Raw genomic sequence first — 20,040 nt, 5'->3', positions numbered from 1 at the left:
GCACCAAATTAATCTTTGCCATCCCTGAAAAACATCATTTTCAAGCCAACTAAATTTCAGGGAAATTGCAGAGAAAATTCCTTCCTGCAAGTGTAGACACAGGGGTAATAATGATGGAGGGGAGCAGAGGTAAGGATCACACAGGAGCAGCTCTGTCAGGAAGGGAGGTTGTTATTTCTGTCCTTCTTAGATGAGCTCCTGATTTAAGAACACTTTTCAGGTGTGCTGGGAAGACCTGATTCTCGGGGGGAAGGCCACGGAGCACACCTCATTATCAAGCTCTGTGAGTAGCCAGTCCCCAAAAGGAGTCCTTTATCTTCACTCAAGGGCTAAGTTAGCCACAAGTTGCAGAAAGAAACCTATTTCCTAATGACTCCGGCTACTTCAGAAAATCACTTTCCCTGATAAGAGTCTCCACACGGACAAGACTCTAGTAAAAATTTCTCAGATTCTTTCTGTCAGTGAGAGAAAGGCTAAAGTTTTGTGTGGACATGTGGTAAAAATTCATAAAAACCACCCTTCGGGCTATAGTAAGAAGGGACCCTTTCTGCATTCTTTCTTCTCAGATTTAAAAAGAAAAAAGAGAGAGAGAGAGAAACTATTCCTTCAGGGGAACCCAATGTATAGTTTCCAAGAGATCAAGTCACTGGCATCTCGATGCTAAGTGAATTCCCTCCTCTGGGTTCCTTTGTGTCCCAGACAGAGAAAACAGGCTTTGGAAGTAAAGGTGCCAGTCAGCTTGCCCAGACTGGCTCTGCTTGTATAATAGACTGAACGAATCTATAGTCCGAAAGGTAAAAGGAATTTGGAGAAGTGGAGAAACACTGAATAGGAGAAACAACAAATATGTATTGGGCCACCATCATGTGCTATCCACAATTCTATGCGTTTGGGAAGAAGAGTGACAAAATAGTCTCCATTCTCCTAGAGCTTGCTCTGGGGAGCACACAATAAACAGACCCACAGGAGAGGTCTGGCAGTATTATGGACTATGGAAAACCTAAGAATGTGGAATAAGGGGGGCTGGACAGAGCAGTGAGATGCGGGTGATGATTTGCATTGCATGGTTAGATAAAATGTCTGATAAAAGGGACATTTAAACAGAGAGACAGGTGGGACGACTGGGTGGCTCAGTTGGTTAAGTGTCTGACTTTGGTTCAGGTCATGATCTCACAGTTCGTGGGTTTGAGCCCCACGTCGGGCTCTGTGCTGACATCTAGCTCAGAGCCTGGACCCTGTCTTCAGATTCTGTGTCTCCCTCTCTCTCTCTGACCCTCCCCTGCTCATGCTGTCTCTTTCTCTCAAAATAAATAAATAAATAAATAAAACATTTTTTTAAAAATTTAAGGAAAAAAGCTGAGTGACAGGTGAAGAAAACCAGGGAGCAATCTATGCAGATACTTGGAGGAAGAACATTCCGGACGGAGAATAGAGCAAATGCGAAGGCCCTGGGGTAGCACCATGCCCAGGAGGACCACAGGGTCTGGAGCAGGCAGAGCGAGGGGGAAAAGTAATGGCATGGTATTTGGACCAGCAGAATGGAGGGCACTACCCTAATGCTTCTCAAGTTCCCTCAGACAACCCTGTCTCCCACCCGCCCATTCACATACTCTGTCACGGTTCTTGCCTTTGCCCTTGATGAAATCCAGAGTAGGTCCCTTAATATCTCAGGCCATATTCAGAATTTTTAAAAAGACCTTGCCCACGCTACACCTCCAGACAGTCAGTTTAGGCATTAGCCTGGATGTAATACTTAAGTAATGCTTAAGTTTAAAGTTTCACTCCCCACCCCAGGCCGAACCGCTGCAATGGAGAAGGAGGCAGGACTAGATTCTCTCTTTCTCTGCCCTGTGCCTCTACTCACCCTCCCCTTAGCTGCTACGGCAGTATCTTCAGATTCAGAGTTGAAGAGGGTACAGAGAGGAAAGGTAAGGGGACAGAAGGGCCTTATAGTGGATTATCTCGTAAGCTGGCATCCAGGCTCCTGGGTTGGGCAGGAAGGTACTGGTGTTTCTTGTGTGCATGGGGCACTTCTGTGGGTTCTTGGGAGATGCTACCAGTCTGTTGGGAACCCCTCACGCATGGTTCCCCAGAAGCCACTGCGTACGGACCTGCCCTGGCTGGGGGTTTACGGTTCCTCACTCAGCCTCTGAACAACCGGCAATCTATCTCCTATGATTTCCGCTGCGGCCTCCTCAGCCCTCCATGCACCTGGCTGGGGCAGGACCTGAAGTGACCCCGGCCTGACTCTCACACAGGACCTGGTTTGCCACAAGCTACCCTCTCCCCTGTAGATGTCTTAATCACAAGCCAGACACCAATCCACCACACCCCCAAGCCCGGGAGACACAACCAGTCATTGGGGCTATTGAGGACCAGTAGAATGGGGCTACGGGACATCCAAGGTGGACTTCCAAAGGAGGTGACCAGGAACCGGGATGTGTGGCTGACTGCCTCCTTCCAGAATACACCAGAGTTATAGGAGCCAAGTGGGAAGCTGGAGACTGGAAAGCGAAAATCGCTTTAGAAAAAGTTATTGAGTTATTGGCATTTTCCCTCCTCCTCCCCTTCCTCACAGGCAGGAGGGGGGCAGGGCGCGTCCCCACCCCCAGCCCTTCAGACAGCAGGGAGAGGACCGTCAGGGAGACCACTTGGGAACATGCAAGTAGTTCTCATGTAGTCTCCAGTCTCCGCTGAAGCTAAGACAAAGGGTCATCCGATTTTAACATCTCATTACACAGTCAATTACAATACACTCCAATGTTTATTTAGATGGGTGTGTTATGCCTGGTTAAACTTAAAAATATGCCTGGTGCATCACTTTGCCCTAAATAGCATTTGAGAGCGAGAGAAAGCTCTGTGTGAGTTCAGGCCCAAATAGGACTCAAAGAAAAAAAAAATCCCTTGACCTCATGACCAAGACCATTTTATTACACAACGTATGTATCTTACGGCGTGCATCTTAACTACTGTCAACAGAGTGTTTCAAAACACCTCGGACATACGTGTCAAGGTGAAGAGGAAGGTGAAACCCTCCTGTAGGGGTAGAATGAGGCAGTGAGCAGAGTTAAATGTGAGGCCCCGGGGTGGAATTCTGGCGCTGCCATACATTCATTCCAACCTTGGACAGCTCCCTAAACCTCAATTTCCTACTCTGAAAAGTGGGCACAATAGGACTTAGCTGGTAGGACCAGCACAATAATTTAAGAAGATGGTGGTGTGTGGTGTGGAGCATATGGTAGGCACTCAACAAATGAAGTTGTTATTGTCACAACTTGGGCTCTAAGCTTCGAAAACTTCCCGTGAAGAAGAACACAGAAATCAATGCCATCTCAAGTAACGGGCCACTAGACAGCTGGGCCAAAATTGTCAGGACGGACGTGAAGAACAGTTGGACGTCTGTGTCAGAGCCAAGAATGGTCTGGAGGGGACCCCTGGAGCGTGAGGCCACACGGCTCCCTTTGGAGACCTGGGTCTCCTGCTTCAGAATGCGGCCTTCTGCTGGCCCCGCCCATTTCTGGGACTTAATTCTCCATCGTCTCAACTGCCCAGCCACAGTGACCGCCTTCCTCCACACCCTGCCTTCCCCCCACTCCACCCTCCTAGAGCCTCTGGTTGCTGGGATTCAAGAATGCGCTTTAACCCATAGCCCCGTGCTTGCCTCTCTGCAGCATGAGGAAGAACTAGGACGCTGTTCATCTGAGATGAACCCGTGTGTCACCAGGAGGCCAACAGGAAGATGCTATGGATCTTATAGACTCACCCTCATCTTCTTTCCTACCTCAGCCGGAAGGCTATGCAAGACCTGAAAATGTTTTTCCGTGCCTCAGAATTGAAGGCAGACCAAAAAGCACAGAGTGTTCAGGCCAGTCGAGGCTCCGGGGATCACAGCTGGACGGATCCAAGTACACAGCTCCACATTCACAGTGGACAGCCCCTTGGCAACCACAAACCTCAGAGCCCAAAGGAGAAAACCCACTGCGAGGAGGCAGCGCTAATCCACAGTGTCAAACACATTAGGTAAAGAAGCTTCTGATGAGAGAAGCTCATCTTCCAAAGCTCCCTGAGAATCTTTTAACCACACACGGTTTCCAGAGTAACTGAAAGGAGCGGTCAAGGTCCGCCTCATCCTTTACTGAGGTCCTCAGCCCTTCCCTCAGATTTACTGCCCTTCCATTATGGAGGATAAATAACTCTTGGAAGGAGTTCTTTAGAGCTCATTTGGGGGCATGCCGGCAAACTAGTGTTTTTTCCCTACTGGCAATATAAGATCTAAACTACCACTTCAGAAACATAATTACTGTTTGCAACCTTACTAGAAATCACTATTGGTCGAAGCCTTTGTGGATGTGGTAAGCATTACCGTATGTCAGGTTCTTAACGAGGTACAAGATGATGGTCTGAAACAAGCACACCAAAAAAGGCTTTCCCTTTTTGCTTTTCTGACAGGCCACATGGATCAATGAACCTAACGGTGGAAGCTATCTCTGCCATCCAGCACAGGGATGACCTCCCTAATCCCTGCCCCTCCCCCACCCCCACCCCCGCAGCCCACGAGTAAATCTCTCTGCCTGAGGATTTGACCTGACTGTACATGGTGATGAAAAGTGGTCCTGGAGAAAGTGATCCTGACTTGTCCACACATTAGTTATAAAAAATATTTACCTATAATATTTATGGAAAATCCCTAGACTGGAACATCAGTAAATGTAACACTCATATAAAAACATCGGGGAAAAGATTCTCAGAAATCAGAGTTTCTCAACCCTGGCACCACTGGCATGTCATGATGGAAAATTCTCGGTTGTGGGGCTGTCCTGTGTGCTGTAGGATGCTTAACAGCACCCCTGGCCTCTACCCCTCTACCCACTCAAGGCAGCCCCACCCCAAGTTGTGACAACCAAAAATGTCTTCAAACACTATGACGTCTTTTGGGGAGGGGACAAAATAACTCTTGGCTGTGAACCACAGTCTTTTTTTTTTATTTTTTTTTTATTTTTTTTTTAAATGTTTTATTTATTTCTAGGAGAGAGAGACAGCGTGAGCAGGGGAGGGTCAGAGAGAGAGGGAGTCACAGACTGAAACAGGCTCCAGGCTCCGAGCTGGCAGTCAGCACAGAGCCCGACGCGGGGCTCGAACCCACAAACCGCGAGATCATGACCTAAGCGAAAGTTGGAAAGTCGGACGCTTAACCGACTAAGCCACCCAGGCGCCCCAGACAGTCTTTTTTTTTTTAAATATTTACTTTTGAAGGAGAGAGAGACGGAATGTGAGCAGGGGAGGGGCAGAGAGAAAGAGGGAGACACAGACTCTGAAGCAGGTTCCAGGCTCTGAGCTGTTAGCACAGAGCCTGATGTGGGGCTCGAGCTCATGAGCCTTGAGATCATGACCTGAGCCAACGCTTAACTGACTAAGCTACCCAGGCACTCTGTGAAACGTGGTCTTAAATATATCGGGGACTCCACAGTGACATTCCGACAGCATCGGTTCAAGGTCACTCACTCCCAGTACATCCCAGGTGAGCAGGCTGTGTTCTTCCTCCTGGGGTGCTGCCACAGCTTGTGAGATTTTTTGCCACACTTCTTCCCAGAGCCTCGCTCCAGAGTGGGATACGGCCTCTCAAACCCCTGCTCGAGGCTACCACAAGACTGGCACTGGGGCCCTTTTCATTTTAAGTGGTTTCATTTTTTACTACTAATACTGTCAGGGAAACAGATAACAAAAGCAGAGACAAAAAGGTTTGGGGGCACCTGGATGGCTCAGTCGGTTAAGCATCTGACTCCAGATTTCAGCTCAGGTCATGATCTCACAGTTTGTGAGATCGAGCCCCGCACTGGGCTCTGCGCTGACAGTGCAGATCCTGCCTGGGGTCTTTCTCTCTCTCTCTGCCCCTCCCCACCTCTCTCTCTCTTTCTTTCTTTCTTTCAAAGTAAATAAACTAAAAAGGGGGGTGGGGGATTGAATCAAAGCTTCAGGAAATAGAAGCCAACTCCAACTGGCTGGAGTAAAAGGGTCCAGAAACATCTATGTCACGTGCAGGAGACCATGTCCAGCTGGACCGCCTTCACACTGGAAATGGGACCCAAGAAGTAGCCAGAAACCAAGGTGTCTTCTCCGGTTGCTTCTCTCAGGGCCATAGGCTTTCTCTTCTCCTCTCTTTGGCCTTCATCTCTACATCTTAGTCAGGGTCCCAATTCCAAAATCCCCAGGGGGATCTTGATTTGTGTAAGTTATCTTTTCCCACCAGACCAGCCGAGTCACTTCATTTCAGCATGTGTTATTTCTGCATCTACCTATAATATCTGAGATGTTTATTTCAGGTGTCTTTTGAGATTAAAGTCCTAGATGTAACCAGGCATTTAAACATGCAAAGAACTAGGGGCGCTTGGGTGGCTCAGTCGGTTAAGTGTCTGACTTCCGCTCAGGTCATGATCCCGCAGTGCCTGATGTCAGGCCCCACGTTGGGCTCTGTGCTGACAGCCTGGAGGCTGCTTCAGATTCTCTGAAAGAGAATCCCTCTCTCTCTGCCCCTCCCCAACTCCTGCATGCACCCACACTTGCACACGCTCTCTCGTAAAAATAAACATTTAAAAAAATGTTTTTAGATGTGCAAAGAACTATACAAATGAGGAGTGGGGTTTTTACTTTATAATAATATATAATAAACCATGGGATTGTTTGGAATTTATAGTACCAGTCATGTGAGAGGTTTGACATAGTCAAGAGAGCATGGAACTAAAATAGAGACTGGGCCTTAGACAAGTCACTTCACTGCTCTGAATTATAGGGATAATAATGGCTATTCTACATCCTCAAGAGGTTCTTAGGTGATTCAGAGGAGAGAATTGTTGAGAAAGCTTCTTACAGACTCTGGCATTGTTACAGTCTTCTGTAGTTACAAAGACAGGTACTGTGAGTTAGGAATCACCTCTCAGCTACAAGCCCAACTGAAAGGGAAACACATTAGCTCACCTGTCAGGTGGTCCAGAGGTGGGCCCCACCTCCAGGCACAAGACAGAGTTCTAGCTCCATTTCTCCATGATTCTCTTGGGTCCTCTTCCTTTTTGTGTTGACTTTTTCCTCACACTGACTTGTCTCATGGTCAGAAGATGGCTGCCGGCAGACCAACAAGGGAGGCAGCCTCTTTCCCTGAAACACACAGGATTAAGTCCTTCCATTCTGCATGCCTGATGCAACTCAGGACACAGCCCATCCATGAACTAGGCGCTGTTGCTCGGAGAGGACCCCGTGCTGATAGGGTCAAAGCTGGGGTTTTGAAGCAATCACCAGCAAGGGATAGAAAGTACATATAATGATCCTTAGCTTAGACTTGGAATCAGGGTCCACCCCGGGGGCGGGGGGTGGAGCAGCTTCCTCTCAGTCATCTGTATTTATTCTTTTTACCAAATTGGGGGTATGTTAGGAAAGAGGAAGTGGCGAAGCAGTTGCTCTGTTTAGGCAACCATCAGCATCCTGTCCACAAAGCCTAACTCAGAGCACTTCTTCAAGTAGCCTGGTACACTCTTAGAAGCCAACACGGAGAAAAGGCAAACCCTCCCCTGCCCTCCTTGCCTATTTGGCTTGCACTTTTCTGTTGGTATTTCTGTAAGATACAAGAAGGAATTGGAAAGGGAAGGAAAATAAGGAAAGGAAGAAAAACTATCATGCTTTCTNACTTCTTCAAGTAGCCTGGTACACTCTTAGAAGCCAACACGGAGAAAAGGCAAACCCTCCCCTGCCCTCCTTGCCTATTTGGCTTGCACTTTTCTGTTGGTATTTCTGTAAGATACAAGAAGGAATTGGAAAGGGAAGGAAAATAAGGAAAGGAAGAAAAACTATCATGCTTTCTGGCTCTCTCCTGGGTTCTCTCCTTCCCCCCCCCCCCCCCCGTACCCCTCCCTCTCCTTCACAGAATCCTGGGGGATTGTAATAGTGACTGCTGGTGTCATGGCAACAGGAAATGCAGTGCTTCAGGCCCAGCCCAGAGGAATATGATCTATGCAAAGGTTTATATGCAGATCGAGGCCACCTCCACATTGAAAAGGCCCCTCCTAGGACCATTCTTCTTCCAGCCTCACTAGATCAACCCACATCCACTGACAAGCAGCTGAGGCTTTACATCAGGCAGAGATGGAAAAGCAAAAGGCTGCACATGTAGCCTCTCCCCATTCAGAGATGTCTGTCCTTGGGGGATTTCTGGCATTTTGGAAACATAGCACAAGCCTCTCATAACTATTAAATGTTTCCAGATGGACACTGGCTCTTTCTGCCTTGTGGACAAAGAGTACTGTTAGGTGCTCCCTCTTGTAGCACCATACATCAGACAAACACCAGCTTTGCATAAATCTTACACGCCCACTAGGGCAGATTTTATGCAATTGAGGGGCTCCAGTAAGCCTCTAGGGGGCTTATTAAAAATGATGAATGCAAACATAATTTTGAAGTCTTCCATGTCTCCCTATTGCCTAAAGGATCAATTGCACATTCTTTAGGCATGACATTCAAGGCCACTATGGCCCCTTCTTTCCTCTCTAACAGTCTGATCCCGCGCCTAGCCTCTCAGAGCAGCTCCCAGTTCCTGAAGCTACTCTATCCCCTGTGTCCTGTTCTCCCCTCATCACTCATTGTGTTCCAACCTGCCAGTTAAACTAATTCAAGCACCTTCCAACCCCCACGCCCCAGGTCTATTTGGCCATCCACACTTTTGCCATCACTGTATGCTTAACAGCAGAGTTCTCAATTCTGGCTGCATAGGGAGGGTCACCTGGAGAGCTTTAAAACAATATTGATACCAACTCAGAGCAATTACATCAGAACAGATGAAGGAAGCCTACTTATTATAAAACAGCTGTGGCAAGTGGTGAAACAGAAATAGGGCTCTGAGCTCAGAATGCTTGCTGTGGATTCCAGCTCTTCTTCCCAGCCTTGTGACCTTGGGCAGAGTACCTACCCTCTGCAGGTCTCCACTTTTCTACCTCTAAAATTAAGGCAAGAAGTAGCCCCCACCTCATGGGGTTGTTGTAAAGATTAAACGAGTTAATATATTATTGACACTTAGTATGTGCTCAGTCAGTCTTAGTTATGATGCGGACACATCAGTCTCCTTCTAGAAGTCCCCAGGCAACTTGATGATTGGACCTGCATCTTGCTTTTCTTTACTAGCAGGGAGCACACACACAATTTTTTGAATGATTAAATGGAGTTACGAATGAGGATGAATTTTAACTTCAGGAGGTCAGAAAGATTTACAAGAAAGAGGTGGCCCATGAGCTGAACCTTGAGAGATGGAGAGGCTTGTGAGAGGCAGACGAGGAGCCAATCCAGACAGAGCAATAGTAAGAGCACGGGACAAGACACTGAGGTGCCACATGTAGAGAAAGACCCTCCTCTGACCCCCCAGGTGTGTGGGGGTCAGAGGAGAGGATTACAGATAAGAACTGCAGTGTGATGGCTTGAAATGCCTCACTGAGGGAGTCGGGCTTTATTCCACAGAGGACGAGTGGACGGTGAAGCAGGAGTCTGATAGAGTGAATGTACACTCAGACCCATGATTCTGGAAGCTGATCCTCCCCAGGTGGGGGAAAGGATGACCCGGAGCAGAAAGCAGAGAGCAAGGAATGAGTTAGGAGATGATGGCAACTTCTTATTTGATATTGACGTGATCTATGTTCAGTCTTCCAAAGGATCTATTTTGTTAATTTCTGATTTATTAACATATGTGCACAGAGTGAGAATTTAAACAGAAAAAAACTGTCATACTCACTTCTGTCTCTGATCACCACTTGCCCAATTATTGAAATAAAAAAAATTATAGGAAAGTTCTATGGACAGTTGTGTGCCAACAAATTTGATAATCTAGCTGAAGTGGACAAATTCTAGAAACGCAAAGCCTCCAAGACTACGAAGAAATAGAAAATCTGAATAGACCCGTAACTAGTACAGAGATTTAATCAGTAATCAAAAATCTCCTGACAACAAAAAGCCATGGGTCTGATGCTTCTCTGGTGAAGTCCACCAAATATTTAGAGAACTAACACCAAAACTTCTCAAACCTTTCCCAGAAAACTAAACATAAGGGAACACTTCTTAAGTCATCCTGTAAGGCCAGCATTACCTAGAGTCCAAATCAGACAAGGGCACTACAGGAAAAGAAAACTACAGTGTCACCTAACAATACAATATCCCTTATAAACATTGATGCAAAAACCTTCCACAGGATATTAGGAAATTGAATTCAGCAGCAGATTAAAAATAATTATACAACATGACCAAGTGGGATTTATTCCTGGAATGCAAAAATGTTGACCATACAAAAATCGATTAATGTAATATACCATGTTAATAGAATAAAGGGAGAAAAAAATACATGGTCATCTCAGCTGATGCAGAAAAAGCATTTGGCAAAATTTAACACCATTTCATGATAAAAACACTCAACAAACGAGGAGTAGAAGGAAACCACCCAAACATAATAAAAACCATATCTGAAATCTGACAGCAAAACTCATGCTCAATGGTGAAAGACAAAATTTCTCCTCTAGGGTCAGGAACAAGGCAAGGATACCCATCTGTTTTTACCACTTCTATTCAACATAGCATTGAAAGTTATAGCCAGAGGAATTAGGCAAGAAAGATAAATAAAATGCATCTAAAATGGAAGGAAGAGGTAAAATTTATCTCTGTTTGCAGATGATATGATCTTACATATAGAAAATCCTAAAGATTACACAACAAAATTGTTAGAATAGATTAATTTAGCCAAATGGCATACAAAGTCAACATGCAAAAATCAGTTGCATCTTTATACATGAACAACATACAATCTAAAAAGGAAATTAAGAAAACAATTCCATTTACAATAGCATCAAAAAGAATAAAATACTTAGGAGTTAATCAACGAGGCTAAAAACTTGTACAATGAAAACTACAAAACTGAAGGAGGCATAAATAAATAGAAATGTATTCTGTATTGGTGAATTTGAAGACTTGATATTGGGTTTTTCTTCATTTTATTTATTTTAGAGAGTATGTGTGTCTGAGTGGGGGAAAGGAAAGAGGGAGGGAGGGGTGAGAGAGAGAATCCCAAGGAGGCTGTATGTTTAGCACAGAGGCCGATGCAGAGCTGGATCTGATCACCCTGGGTCATTACCCGAGCTGAAGTCAAAAGTCAGATGCTCAACCAACTGAGCCACCCAGGTGCCCCTGGAAGGCTTAATACTTTTAAGATGTCAATACTACCAGGGCACCTAGGTGACTCAGTCAGTCAAAAGTCAGACACTTGATTTCAGCTCAGGTCATTATCTCACGGTCATGATTTCTCAGGGGAGCCTGCTTAAGATTCTCCCATTCCCTCTCTCTGCCTCTCCCAGTTGCATGCATCCATGCTCTCTCTCTCAAAAAATAAATAAGTAAAATAAAGTCTATTTTAAAAAGATCTCAATTCTACCTAAAGCAATCTATAGATTCAATACAATAGCTATCAAAATTCCAATGATGTTTTTTGCAGAAACTGAAACTGATCTAAAAGTAAAAAACATACTACAAAGCTATAGTAATCAAAATAGTGTGGAACTGGCAGAGAAACATACATATACACCAATGGAATAGAGAGCCCAGAAATTAACCTTCACATATATGGTCAAATCATTTTTGACAAGAGTGCCAAGACCATTCAATAGAGAAAAGATAGTCTCTTCAACAAATGGTGCTGAGAGAAGAGGATATCCACATGCAAAAGAACAAAGCTGTACCCTTACCTAACACCATAAACAAAAATTAACTCAAATGGATCAAAGATCTAAATGTAATACCTACAGGGAAAAACATAGGATAAGAGCTGCATGACACTGGATTTGATGATGATTTCTTGGATATGACACCCAAAGGCACAGACAACAAAAAAATAGAGAAATTAGTCTTCATGGATGTTTAAAAATCTTGTGCATCAAAGGCACTGCAAACAAAATACAAAAAAATGGGATGAAATATTTGCAAATCATAGCTGATAAGAGATTAATATCCAGAAAGCACAGGTAACTCCAAAAATTCAACAAGAAAACAACCTGATCAAAAGCTAGACAAAGGACTTGATAAGACATTTCTCCAAAGATGATCTCTAAGAGGCCAACATGTACACAAACAGATGGTCAACATTACTAACCATGAAGGAAATGCAAATCAAAACTACGAGATGCCACTTCCCACCCATTAGAATGAGTACTATCTAAAGAAACCAAAAATAACAAGGGTTAGTGAGAACGTGGCACTGTTAATGGCCACGTAAAATGGTGCAGCCATTCTGAAAACAGTATGGTGGTTCCTCAAAACACAAACACATAATAGTACTATATAATCCAGTGATTTCCCTTTGAGGCATATACAGGGTGACTAAGAGATATTTGTACATCCACCTCATGGCAGCATTTTTCATGATAACGAAAATGTAGAAGCACCGCAAGAGTTCATGAACAGATGAAACAGTAAGTAAAATGTAGTTTGTACATACAATGCAATATCGTTCAGCACTGAAAAGAAAGAAATTCTGACTTAGGCTACAATGTGAATGAACCCTGAAAACATTATACTATTTGAAACGGAACAATCACAAAAAGACAAATACTGTATGATTCACTTAAATAAAGGACTTAGTCAAAATCCTAGAGGCAAAATGCAGAATTCTGGTTGCCAGGGACTGGGGAGAAGGGGGAGATGGGGAGAGATTTTGTTTAATGGGCATAGAATTTTAGTTTTACAAGACAAAAAGAGTTCTGGAAATCGATGTCGATGATGATTGTACATTATGAATGTGTTTAAAATTGAACTGTACTCTTACAAAATGGTTAAGATAGTGAATTTTACATTTATGCATTTTATCACAATTCTTAAATAGGAGAAAAAACTAAACAAGCCTATAAATATAAGGTGATGTTATTATTTATTACCAACTTGCTCTTTTCTAAAATCCAAGAAACAAGAGATCTAATTAAATTGGCTGGCTCCTCTACTTACATTAGTGTGTATTTTTACTTCATAATCAGGCTTCATTTGCCTGGCCAGAACTTCATATTCAGGACTCTGTATTATGTTTCATGGCACAACCCATAAATTCATGAATCAGCCACACATTCTTTTGGAAACCTCAATTGTTTTGGTTTTGTTCAAACCTTTGTGGGCACATGAGGGTTTAGGGCTCCAACATTACTGTGCACTCCCCGGGTTTCACAGTTTTGTGGCACTGGACAGCCTACTTCTACAGCTTAACACTGGTGGTGGCCATCCTCACTCCTGGCCTCTGGAATGGCTAAGAGAGGGTTAGAAGTTTTTAACACACGTTTCAAAAGGCACATTTATATTTTAAATGGATGCGCAAATGGACCAAACAAGGAGAGAAATTGAAATGGTAAGAAAGAGGCCTCAAAACATTCTGATTCCAAGAGACCAAGTGATTCTAGTTGAGGTCCATCATGAAGAAGTCATCATTTGGGTGATATGTCCTATAGGATTAGAGTATTTCCTGGAATCCTGTTTGCTTTTTTCCACCCATCTCAACATGTAAAGGTCAGGTCCATCCTGTCTCCTCAAGTTGTAAGACACAGGTCTGAGAGCATTTCTCTCTGCAATCCATCTTCTCTCTGTTTGTTGACTATCAATAATGCTCATTGAGCTATAAATCACATGCCATAAAATAACCTTTGAAAGCATACAATTCACTAGTTTTTAGTGTATTCACAAGATTGTCTGTTTTGTTTCCTTTTTTTATTTCCTAGGAAAAGGAGAAAACCCTGGCTACCCATTCATTGATTCAACATGTATTTATTGGGCATGTAAAAAATCCTTCCCTCGTGGAGCTTGCATTCTAGTGGAGAACACAAACAATAAATAAGTAAAATAAATAAAGTATGTCGGTGGCAATAGTAATATGGAAAAAAATAGTGGGAAAAAGGATAGGCCGTACCAGTTGGTGGCAGGTGGCAGAGGTCGCGTTGGGTGGTAAGGGAATGACTCAAGAGAAGGTAACATGAAAGCAAAGACATGAAAGAAATGGAGGAGTAAATCATGTTCTCATCTTGGGGAAGGGCATCCAGGTAGGGGAAATCAACCATGAGATGAGAAGTATGTTCTAGAAATAGCCAGGAAGCCATTGTATCCAGAGCTTACTAAGAAAGGGAGGAAAGGGGGGGAAATGAGGTCAGGGGGCCAATGGTGGAAAATCATACAGCATTGTAAGCCACTTGTCAAGACTTGGGCTTTGATTCTGAGTAATGTGGGGAGCCTCTTTAGAGTTTTGATCTGAGGAATGCTGTGAGCTGGAGTACTTTAAACAGGGTCATGCTGACTGCTGTGAGGGTTGTGGCATCAGAGGAAGAAGGAGATAGCCCACTTAGGAGGCTGATTGCAATTACCAGGTGACAGGAGGCATGGCCCAGAGCAGATGGCAATAGCAAAGATGTTAAGACATGATCAGATTCAAGACACATTATGAATATAGAGCCAACAGCCTTGGCTGATAGGTAAGATGTAGAGAGAGAGAAGGAGAAATCAAGGGTGACTTGATAAAGTCTGCAGTGCTGTAGGGTGGCTTGATATCCTGCATTTATCCCATAAAAAGTTAACTGGTTAGTCCTGAAAACATGTAAGTAACTCTGGCTGGAGCTCAGAGTCAAAATAGTAAAAGACAAAAACAAAATTTAATTGTTACCACCCTATTTCCAAAAACATAACCCAGCTATTTAAGCATCAAATTGTCAAATAGACTGTATATATAATTTTATTTCTATTTTGAAGCTAAAATCTCTTATTTGCCTATTATGTAACCAGTAGTCAACTACTTTTATTGGGAAATTTAACACATTGCAATTGCTCCTGGAAATTAGCAAAATAATCAGTTCTGTTTGAGGTTACTCCCGCCGCCTAATTTAATTGTCTGTAATAAAATCTCTCATATATGAAACAGTTTTATTTAAGTTAATTGCACCAGGTACTTGTATTACTTCCTCAACCATAATTAGATAATTGCTTTTTGTTAATAAAATCTGCTTAGTACTGAATCTAAATATTGGCTATAAGCTTGCACTGGACCTAGCTAGTACCAGATTATTTTCCAATTCTCTACTTTGGTGGCTTCATCATCAGTCATGGAATATTTACACACAGACATCAACAAACGCTGCAAGTCAGAGGCTTTCCCCACCTCCCCGCCCCAGAGACTAGGTTTAGCAACACACTACTGGGCATAGCAGAGGGCAGGGTATGAATGCCAGATTTAGGCCACACAGCAATGGCGCTGAGCAGAGAGCCATGCACCCCAGAAGATAGGGGTGCTTTATCATTGACATTGTTTAGAATTGATAGCTTATAACTAACTTAAGCCTTTAAATGCTTTCAGACAATGTTCTTCCTTACTGCCTGTGCCCCGGGCAGATCCTTCCCACCTCCTCCACTACCATTCTGGTCCTACGGACCACCCTGGTCACCAGGGATGTGACATTTAACCTTTATAAGCCTTGCTTTCCTGAAGGGATCATAAAATCTGCCACACTGGCTTATTGTGAAGATTTGAGGCAATAGAGAGTACACAGTATATGCTCTATGTAATGAGTAATGGTAGTATGAACAAGCCTTTTAGAGTTTCCTGATAGCCTCAAGAGAAGGAGGAAACCCCATATAGATCAATAGCATCTTCATATCCACTATGCTTTCTAGCCTCTGAGCTCCTGTCAGGTCTGTTTCTCCCCCAGGGAGGAAACTTGGGGTAGCTTCTCCCTATTTCTGCATGTCCAAACTGTTTCTTTCAAAGTTGATCCAAATGCCATCACCTCTAGGAAGCCTTCTCTTATTCTCATGGCTGACATTATATCTCCTTTCTCTAAAATTCCCTGGCCTCTTGGGGAATCTCTGGCAGCATGCAGACTTACTGGATTCAAATCTGCATTTTAACAAGATCCCAAGTAATTCTTATGCATGTAATATTTAGCAAGTCTTGCTCTAAACCTCTGGTCCTCAAATTTGTCAGCACACTGGAATTACCTGGGGAGTTTTTAAAAACACAATGCCTAGATCCCACCTTAAGAGATTCTGATTCAGCTGGTCTGAGGTACGGCCTGGGCATCAGGGTCTTTAAAAACTCCCAGACAATACTAATATGCAGCAAAGTTTGAGAACCACTGTTCTACAAATTCCTCTTATATTCCCTTATGGAGCCTGGCACATTTACTAATGTTACGGTTATTTGGGTCTACACTATGGTTATTTGGGTCCCACTTCTTGTTTGTTTAAGAATAAGAACTCTTTCTTAGTTCAATTTCTATCACTTCCTCCCTAATACCTAGCCATATAATGGGTTTAATAAATATTTATTGAATGAGGAATGCATTGTTTCCTTGTAAGCTAAAAATGTTCTCTCAATATCCTAAGTGTGGCTTTTGTCCTAATTTAAAGGCTGGTTGGACATATTCCTGAAATTATGGAGTTACTTCGTCTTCAGTTCTCAGACCAAATCTCTGAAGAACAGGGAGGCGCTAGTGGCGAGCATGAGTTCTGGGTACCAGTGAGGCTGGCTGCTGCCAGCTCTGTGGGCTCCTTAGAGCAAGCTGCCACTTAGAATCCTGAGACTCCAGGGAGCGATGCATAATGAGGTGGCCTCGCCCCATACTCCATGCGTCCAATTTCAGAACTCTTGGCTGAAATGTAATGGTGTTTTTGTTTCTTTCTCTCCAGGGTGCCATTTTGATATTTATGGAGATTGTTGTCCTCACTATGAAGGCATCTGTTATTGAAATGTTCCTTGGTAAGTACTTTTATATGTGTATCTGGATACACTTTTAACATTTTCCTAAGGCCCAAAGAATCTTGCCAAGAAAAGGTTTAAACCAAGACAGAGCATATAAACAGTACAGTGGATCTTTTTATAATAAACAATTTGGAGGAAAGTTTAAGTGAGAATGTTAAGTGCAGATCAAATTCAGGATGTATGTATGTATATATCTTCGTGTAAAGCAAATGTATGTATGTTTGTACATATTACATACATTTCTACCCACATATCTGCATTCTTCAGCAACTAGCCAACATTTCAGATAGAGCACATTTATGGATTCTGAATTTAAGGACATTCTTATTTCTTATTCCTCAAAAAAAAATTATCATCATTGACGTGACCTTACTTGTAACCATTGGTGACTCATACTTTTAGAAATGAAACCCTTACTCATTTTCAGCAGGGAACACAATTTTGGGTAGGCTCTGGGAGGAGCAGCAGCTCAACCAGGAGAGAGAAGAGGGTTGATGGGTTTAGCATGAAGCCCAAGGGTAATCTTCTGCTATTAATCTCAACCCCACTGTGCCCCGACCATGTTGGTAGAGTTACCCCATGGATCACTGTGGTACTATTGCCCAGGAAGTGTGCAAAGACCTTTCAGACAGTCTATTTGTCCACTAGGGCTGGCACAAAAAAATACCACAAATGAGGGTCTTCGAATGGCAGGATTTTATTCGCTCACCATCCTGAAAGCTGGAAGTCCAAATTCAAAGTTTCAGCAGGCTTGGTTTCTTCAGAGGGCTGTGGCAGAAACTTTGTTCTGTGCCTCTCTCCCAGCTTCTGGTGGTTTGCAGGCCATCTTAGGCCCTTCTCAGCATCACCCCAATCTTAGCCTTCATATTCACATGACATTCTTCCTCTGTGTGTGTGTGTGTGTACATCTGTGTGTGCGTCCATTTCTCCCCCTTCTTACAACACTAGCCATATTGGATGAGAGGCCCAACCTAGTCCAGTAGGACCGCATCAGAACTTAAATCATTACATCTGTAAGCAGCCTATTTCAACATGAGGTCACGTTCGGTATTGGGGGCTGGGACTGCAACACATGAATCTAGGAGGGACAAAACTAAACCCATAACATAGTCCAAATGTTCAAGGCCTTCACAGAGGGTGTCTATACTGCAGAGCTGGTGAATGGAAGGGAAGGAGGTAACACATCTGGGAAGGCAAGGGGGCTTTCACCTGGTGGAAGGAGACTAGACTGGGAGTCAGAGGGATCATATGGGTTCCAGTGCAGGCTCCCCCATCAACCTGCTGAGGAATATTCTCCCGGGAAGTTCAGGCTCCTTCACTTGCACCTTGTCCTTTGAGAGGCTGCCCCCTCCCACACTCTCCTGCCTGTTAGCAGGTTTCTTACATAGGGCAGGTGGAGAGTCAGCAATAGGAAGGCTTTAGTGAATGTAAAACAAACCAAGCAAACCCTGAGGTCATTTCATACTATGCACGTCCCCTGCATCACAGAACCAAGAAGGGAGACTTGACTGTCCTTCCTGGCCCTGGCCTCGCTCAGCTTGCCTTTCTGCAAAACTCTCTCCCCTCAGGGCTGCTCATTCAGAAAGTGAGAAAGCAAAGTAGACAAAGGAGACTCCTGTCACAAAATCCCCTCCCCGTGTCCTCACATGGCTGCCTCCCTGGCATCTCTCTTACTCGTCTGCTGGTCTCCATCCCAGGACCATTTCCCTGTCATGCTCCTCAGTACTGTGACAGTCTCCCTGCTCCAAATCCTGACCCCTCTAACTCCTTCTCCACCATACCCCCAATTAATCTCCCTAAGCCCGCATCTGATCACCACTCTTGATTTAAACTCCTCGGTGTTTCCCCTTTGTCTTGGAGATGGGGCCCATATCTCTTAAGGTGCTTTGCTTACGGGGGAGGCCTCCCTGATATGGCCCTCATTGCCTCCTGCTCTCCTTGCTCACCATGGAGTCCATTCTGGCTTCCAGGGACCTGAGAAGTACTGACTTTCTCATTTCTCTGAGACTCACATCATTTCTCCCCTCCAGGCCTTTGACTATGCTCTTGCCTTTCCTGGAATGTTCTTCCTCTTGCCTCCATGCCCTGCCCCCAAGCCCTAATGGTCCTCGGAGAGCTTCCCTCAGCTCCCCATTTGATCAGGCCAACTTTCTAAGGGGCCCGCAGCCTCCTGTATTGATTCTCATCATAGCTGCCTGGCATCTGCCTTGTCCTAGTCCAGGGTCCCCAAAGCTGTGAACTCACTGAGGGCAAGAGCTGGTGCATTTCCAGTGCTTGGCACACCCCATAGGCACTCAAGAATAATTGTGAAATAAGTAATTCTCCTCAGGGGCGCTGGATTTTTAAGCTATCAGAGGCCAACTCTGTACCCAATTCCCATGTGTGGGTTTTTTCTCTGCACCAAGTGGGAACACCAACACCAGCTGAATGCCCTATACTTTAACTCAATTCTGACACTATCTACCTGGAGATAGCATCAAATTCAACAACTGCGCTTATGAGGAACAAGTGGTATACATGGGCTAAGCAGTAGTCGGCAAACTTGCATTCTGATTCCAACTTCTGCCCCCAAAGAACTGCAGCTTTAGCCAAGGTGTTAACTTGAACTTTGTTTCTTTTTTATAAAATAAAGGGATAACCTGCAAAGATCCTCCCAGCTTTAATATTCTGTGATTTGAAGCATAAGTGTATGATTCATATGATTGTAGAGAATAAGTTGTCCTGTCTTTGCTATGAAGCTCTGATTTATTTAATGCCAGATGTTTCATTGAGAACATAATCCCAAATTAAAGCATGGGGGAAATTTGAACTGCTTTAAAATGACCTGCCTCATAAATCAGTTTTCAGGAAGACATTGTGGACACTTAAAGAGAACCAGAGCTGGAGAGTATTTAAAGGGGTAAAAAACAGATTTTAATCAGGAACTATTGCCGTAGAGGAGATCGCTCTATAGAACTGGGCTTAATTCCAAATACAACAAGGAACATGGAGATTTCTATNATAAAACATCAGGCCTGCAGCTGACAATAAAGCAGACACAAAAACGGAGGTGACCGATAGTGGGGGATTCTTGCTAAAGATAGACCAGAGTGATCAGATAACAAGAGTGGAAGATTCTCTCTAAACAGGATTCTTGCTAAAACCGGGTGGTGCAAAATCAACAAGAGACACTAAAGCCCAAGGTCAAAGGCCAGTTGGGAAGAGGGTTTAGAGGAGCTCAATTAAAGTTTGGTCAAGGAGAGAGTTTTTGT

General features: G+C 44.0%; 1 protein-coding gene across 1 annotated transcript in view; it reads left to right on the top strand.

Annotated features, from left to right (window-relative positions):
* VIT (vitrin) overlaps positions 1 to 20,040 on the top strand; it is a 100,332-nt gene that overhangs the window by 6,469 nt on the left and 73,823 nt on the right. Inside the window, exon 2 of the mRNA XM_077764287.1 lies at positions 16,717 to 16,786. Within this exon, the coding sequence (XP_077620413.1) occupies positions 16,735 to 16,786 (52 nt within the window). The 5' untranslated portion in view covers positions 16,717 to 16,734. The remainder of the gene's footprint in view (positions 1 to 16,716; positions 16,787 to 20,040) is intronic.

This window comes from Crocuta crocuta, unplaced genomic scaffold (assembly GCF_008692635.1).
Source record: "Crocuta crocuta isolate KB4526 unplaced genomic scaffold, BGI_CrCroc_1.0 scaffold164, whole genome shotgun sequence".
Taxonomy (NCBI): Eukaryota; Metazoa; Chordata; class Mammalia; order Carnivora; family Hyaenidae; genus Crocuta; species Crocuta crocuta.
This window is presented reverse-complemented; position numbering and strand designations above follow the sequence as displayed.